The 6,156-nt window shown below is 29.6% G+C and overlaps 1 protein-coding gene across 1 annotated transcript; it reads right to left on the bottom strand.

Moving 5' to 3' along the window:
• Positions 1–5,129: 5,129 nt before the first annotated feature.
• TRIADDRAFT_24452 (uncharacterized protein) lies at positions 5,130–5,948 on the bottom strand (the record flags this gene model as incomplete). Its single annotated transcript, XM_002112202.1, has 1 exon — positions 5,130–5,948. One exon carries the CDS (start codon positions 5,946–5,948, stop codon positions 5,130–5,132), a length of 819 nt encoding a protein of 272 aa, XP_002112238.1.
• Between the last annotated feature and the right edge of the window lie 208 nt (positions 5,949–6,156).

Consider the following 6,156-nt stretch of genomic DNA (forward strand, 5'->3'; position numbering starts at 1 on the left):
AAGAATCAATTCTAGACGATTTTACCTTTGAATTAGCTAACTATCTGTACGCTTAAACTGCAGTAATTGCTTTGAATTATATACCAAATTATGTTTCTGATCCTTTTAAACTTATCAAATAGAAACTGTTTCATACTGTATTATCAATGGAATTGGATAGACGAGGAAAAATCAAAACGCAACTTTTTCATAAAAATTTAGAGGATTGGAAGCAAGATATTTAACAAGCAAATATAATAGGCTTGACGTTTAACCTGATGGCCGATTCATTAATAAGTATTAAATCAAAGTGGTGCATAACTGAACATACTAGCATTTGATAATTAGATCATTTCACCCTCATCATGTACTGTACATCATACAAATCTGTTATGATTTTGATAGTGCCTGTAGTCAGTAACTCGAGTTAGGTGTTTATTGAACTGTGAGCGCAAATAGTCAGAGTGAGTCATAATCCCCGTCGGGCTTTTAAGGCATCGAATATCGATCATAAGAGAATCATTAAAGTCAACCATATAGCCAAATATCTAGAAATATAGATGCAAAGGTGATATATTTACCCCTAAATCGCTACCAACGACTTAATTTGCTTTTTTTTATTAATAGTATGTACGGTAATCAGCTCTGATTACTGGTAAACTGACTATTTTTATTAAACTTTACTGTGAGTAGTGATGTAACTCATTGCAACTGTTGCATGATCAAGAATTCTAAAATATTGATTAATTACCGTAATTTATACTTGATATTGCCTGTGAGTGCTGAAGGTATTTGCAGTGGAAAAAAATTAATGTAGCTGCAAACTAATAAATGGTAGATTAAAAACTGCCGATGATATTAGATATCACCATTTAGGAGGTTAGAGTGATTAAAAATTTTGTTTAAGTAACTGATTACAGAACTATTTTCTCCTTTTCTTCCAATCGCTTTTATCAATACTCATTAACCCTGGAATAAATAAAAAATTTGTAGACAGCTCATTAAATTCACCTTTATTGGTATCACTCATGATCATAAGCATAAATCGGTATCAAAAATGATTTATTTGAATTAATATAATAGATTCAAACTGTTTCTACAATTACTAAAGATATTAATTGTAACCTGGACATAATTTTATAGACTAGAAAAATAGGCAATTTGATGTCCTTATTTATATTAAATTCATCGAAACCATAGCAGCTAAATTAAACATTATTAATATTCTTAACCGAAAAAATCGTAACTTGTATGTTCATTTTACTATACTTCATATAAAAAAATTTTCATGTTTCCTATACTTTCTCATTTGATTTATATATATAATTGTATTCTGTGAATTATGACTTTATGAAGACCCAGAAAAATTCAATTCTTTTAGATTACTTTTTGATTGACATCATTCATTTATTAAGAAATTGCGTTTCTATTTACTTTTTGTAATAATAGAATTCTTAGCTATATAGTATTAAAAATATTTTGCAGTTCTTTAATAGAAATCTTTAACTCATCTAATCAGTTTTATAACAATTTAGCGTAGATAGGAGTAGATATTCGTATCTTATCTTGGAATAGCAATGTATTTATAAGCATATATTTGTGCAAATATATGCTATATACATATACAATATATGCTATATACATATACAATATATGCTATATACGGTGGCATATTCTGTCTGAACTTGTTATTATAACACAGCGTATAGCCTTTATATATATTGAATATAGCACTAAACTAAAGTAGCTCACCTAGAGGAAAAATAACTATGTTGAACTACCTTAATTGTGGCATGATTATCGATAGATAAAGAATATTGGTACATATTAGTATGTTGCCTGGGAAATCAGATAATATATAGTTTTTATTGAAGATAAAGATGCTGACTGTAGGATTTGGTACATAAAAATGCATATACAGAACAAAGAAGCCTACAATATTACGTAATGAATAAATGAAAGGTCAAATTAGCTACGTTTGCAGTGAGTACGAAAATTTTAAGCATATTTTGATTCGATTTAACTTTAAAAATCACAAAAAGGAATAATTCAATTTACTCTGTAGTAACCAAATCTAGTTATCTTAATTGACAGCCGGGAAAGTTTAAAATTAAGGCATAGATTAATTGTGAAAGCGCCGAAGCAGAAGAAAGCAAATTCTTCCTTCTTGAATTAAAAAGAGTTAACGGATCAAAAAATTAATAACTAGTTACTTACTATCACATTGAAAAAACTAGTCTAGCAAAACTGTGTAATTCTCTTGTTGTTAGCCGGTAGAACTGTGCCGCCATTAACATGCTTGATTTTGCTTTCATTGATATTTCGCTAAAGAATAAAAATTTTTAATTGCTCTCAAATTAGTAAAGTAATGAATCATGTAAGCTTAGTCAGATTATATTCTAGAGTCTACGGATAACTAAACTAACGATCAAATCATAAGTAAGTCGGTTTAATCAGCGACTGCAGTAAACATTACAGAAATGAAACACTAAGAAAACCTACTAATATCTAGCAGTCAAGACTTAAATAAAGCATTTGGGTTTATATTGTAGTTATATTCCAAGTTAAGGTATAAATTCTAATGTAATCTTCTACAAATTCATTATCTTTAAATATTTACATTGCAATCCTAGATCTATCTAGTTTACCACTACTTCATCTACTTTAAATATATAGAGGAAAAATCCTGAAATTAACTTCAATAGAATAATACATTAAAATAAGAAAATACTCGAACTGAAATTCTATCGTCTAGATCATCATTTTCAACATGATTAGCCATAAATAAAGCAATTTAAATGTGAGACGATGATATTATAATGCTCTCTTAATATTTTACATGAACGCTAGCTACATTGCCGTATTTTTAAAATAGATTGATTATAAAGTAGACGATGGGCAAATTACGTAAGAAACCTAATCTAAATGAAGAGAATGGATCGATTTCAGCTTGTAAAGTTGAATTTTCGATCGATTACTCATCACGTGAAATCTAGAGACTTTTATTATAGCAGATATATTATCCACATATGACGAAAACTTATACCGATTTCATAGCAACTTAAATCCGACGGAGCTTCTAACCAGACTTTGATGCCCTTTATTACCGAAGGTGTGCTTAGATTTGGTAATAACTATTTAATATTTATTAAATAGCAGCGGATAATTTAATGTATTAGTAATGACGATGAAGTCATTATTTTTATGGTAAATATGTCTGTCACAATTTCACTTCTGCGACAAGGTAACGTACAGTAAAAGTCTAGAAGTAGCTGCTGACTTAAACGCCCTTTTACTTAACGTTAAACACACACAGCAAAAGACTGTAAAGATAAAACTTTTATTAGCAAAGATACATCTACAACTTTTTACCACCCCACTCAACTCAAATGTTCCCGTTTATATAGGAACCGTCTAATTTGTAATCAACAACAGTATTATTATTATACCTTACTAGGAGAAACATCTCGAACTGAGATGTTCATTTCATAGCTTTTCTATCAGTAAATATTTTGAATCTCTTACTCATACTTAATCTTAATCTAAGCTCTTAGGTTGTCTAATTCAACTATCATCAACTAGAACTTGAATCATCTTACTGCTATCTATCACACAATAACAATCAATATCAAATATGTAATGAACTATTACAAACAACATCTACCTTAAGGCATTATTTACCTTGCCTAGCACTACAAATATGGATATTCTCCATACTAGCTACTACTGTACTTATTAAACTATCCTGATGACAAGGCAACACCGTAATAATGTCTTTATTCATAATTTTGGGGTTATGTCCATTAATTTCTGGATCTAATATACTTTGATGCCAAAAGGAGCTGGAGAAAAGAACGAATAATTAAAAAAAATATGAGAAGATTCTCTTTACATTTTCGCCAATTACGTATTTCTATAATAAAATTATTCAATATTGCTTTGTGTTTATTATAACAATAGCAATCCAATCTATCTCATATATAAAAGGCGATTAGCAATAGAATTGAAGGAAAGACGTCAAAAATTCTCAATAAGATTGTAGATTACTGGTACATTAAGTGCCTACTATCTTAATGCCAAATTTATGTAAAATTATTATGAAATCAGTGGCGTTAAATATGATAATAATCATAATAAATGAAAATATACTAAAGAAATTGTAACAGTTGAATAATCAAAACATGTTTACAAAAAAATAACTATTTTGATTGGGTCAATTTGTAGCTGACTAAATATTATAAGTTATGTTAACTCCTAGATAATATTTATCGATTGCTTTGCTTTTTTAATAAATTCTTATGCTAGTATTTAAATATACAACTGATTATTAGGACGATCATCGATATCAAAATGCCTTATTAATGCGATTGAAAAAATGACTTAGTTTTCATAGACTAATTATAAAATTTGTGCTACATCAGACATTACGCCTTTAAGTAGAAGTTTATCATGTTTTAATTTTTAATATCGGAATTGCAACTAAGTAAGCAATTTAAACCATTCAATTTTTTTATTAATATCGGCAAATCATATTAAGATAATTTATGTGGCAAGAAGAAATTGATACATATGCAACTATCCCAATTCTATGAAATTCTAAGAAGTTTGTAGTGAGCCTATATTTAAGAATTATGAAGTATATTCTGTTATGGAACGTAATTCTTTCAAAATGATTTCTCAATAAAGAACCAAATTATAGTGATGGTAGTTTATTATATAGCAACATTTATCGCATTATTTTAAGGTAGTTATCTAGGGTTGATAATTACGTATTACAGTACGTCTATTAGTTAAAGCGATAATGCTTCAATCATACACATCAGCTCAAAATCTGTAAGGTATTATTTCCGAATAACTATTTGTATAATTAGGGGAAAATGAAACCGTAATTGATTGGTCATAGTAATATTTATGGCGGGGCTAATGGTTATTTCAATGATGATAATAAATTAATACACAAATGCAAGTTCTGTTTACAGCTTTTTGTCATAGCTGTAAGCAATAAATTTTTTAATTTTACGTGTCGGGCTTGCAGTCGTGCCATAAACATATACCGGTATCGATTTTTATTTCAATTAATTGATATTTAAAATATAGAATTGATGAAATTTGAAATAGAAGCCTAAAATATTAGAGCACATTATCAGCATTTAATTGACAGTATAGCGGGTTTGTGCTTCTCCAGCATAGCCAGTAGATTTAAATGCGGAACGAAATTTCTTATTAAAACCGGCATATATGATTGGATTGGCAACTGCATTAACATAACTTAATAGATGACATATTGCATACATAACATAAAAATGAGGTGTTGTGGCAAATGGTAAAACTCGAAAAGCAATAATAAAGAAACAGCAATATAAGGGTAACCAGCATGCTACAAATAACATTGTAATGACCAGCATCATTTTTATCGAGGAACGAGCAGCAGCATTATAGAATACTCGATTCTTCTTCAATAAATTGTTTTTGGATTCTCCTAGCCATCGCAAATAAGCAATTACGCGTAGATAGATGGTTATAGTTATCATAAGAGGCAAGATGAAAAGAAAGACAAAAGTACTTGGCACATAAATTTCAGATCCAGTTAGAGTAATAAAATTCATGTAACATATTGGTTGTTCTGGAGATGTTTCATCATCGTAGCGTGTTAAAATAAAGCTAGTTAATGAACAAATGAAACCTAAGATAAATATACCAACTAACATCAGTGCTTTCCGTTTTTGATTGCCACGATATTCAAGTGAACAAGCTACAGCCCGATAACGATCTATGCCTATTGCAGTCATGGTAAAGACTGACCCTGTTGCGAAAAATGCTGGTAGCGGCTTAAACAAGTGACATAAGACTCTTCCAAAGGGGAAGTAACATAATAAATCTTCAGCTATTGTGAAAGGTAGGGTTAATATTACAACAAAAATATCGTAAATGGACAGGCTTGCTATTAATGTATATGTTAAGGAGGACATCGAACCATGGCGATTTTGATAAACAGTTCGAACGACCATTAAATTGCCTAAAACACCAGTAACTAATATCATAGCGCCTATTACAATGATAATAATTTGAAATGTTAACTTATATGGACCAAAATGAGTTAGACATTGAAATGGCTGGGTTGTACTATTGAAGCTGTTGTTAGTCTTTATCGCCGGTGTCGCGTTGAAATTATAAACT

The sequence above is a fragment of the Trichoplax adhaerens genome, genomic scaffold, assembly GCF_000150275.1.
Source record: "Trichoplax adhaerens TRIADscaffold_4 genomic scaffold, whole genome shotgun sequence".
NCBI classification, from domain to species: domain Eukaryota; kingdom Metazoa; phylum Placozoa; class Uniplacotomia; order Trichoplacea; family Trichoplacidae; genus Trichoplax; species Trichoplax adhaerens.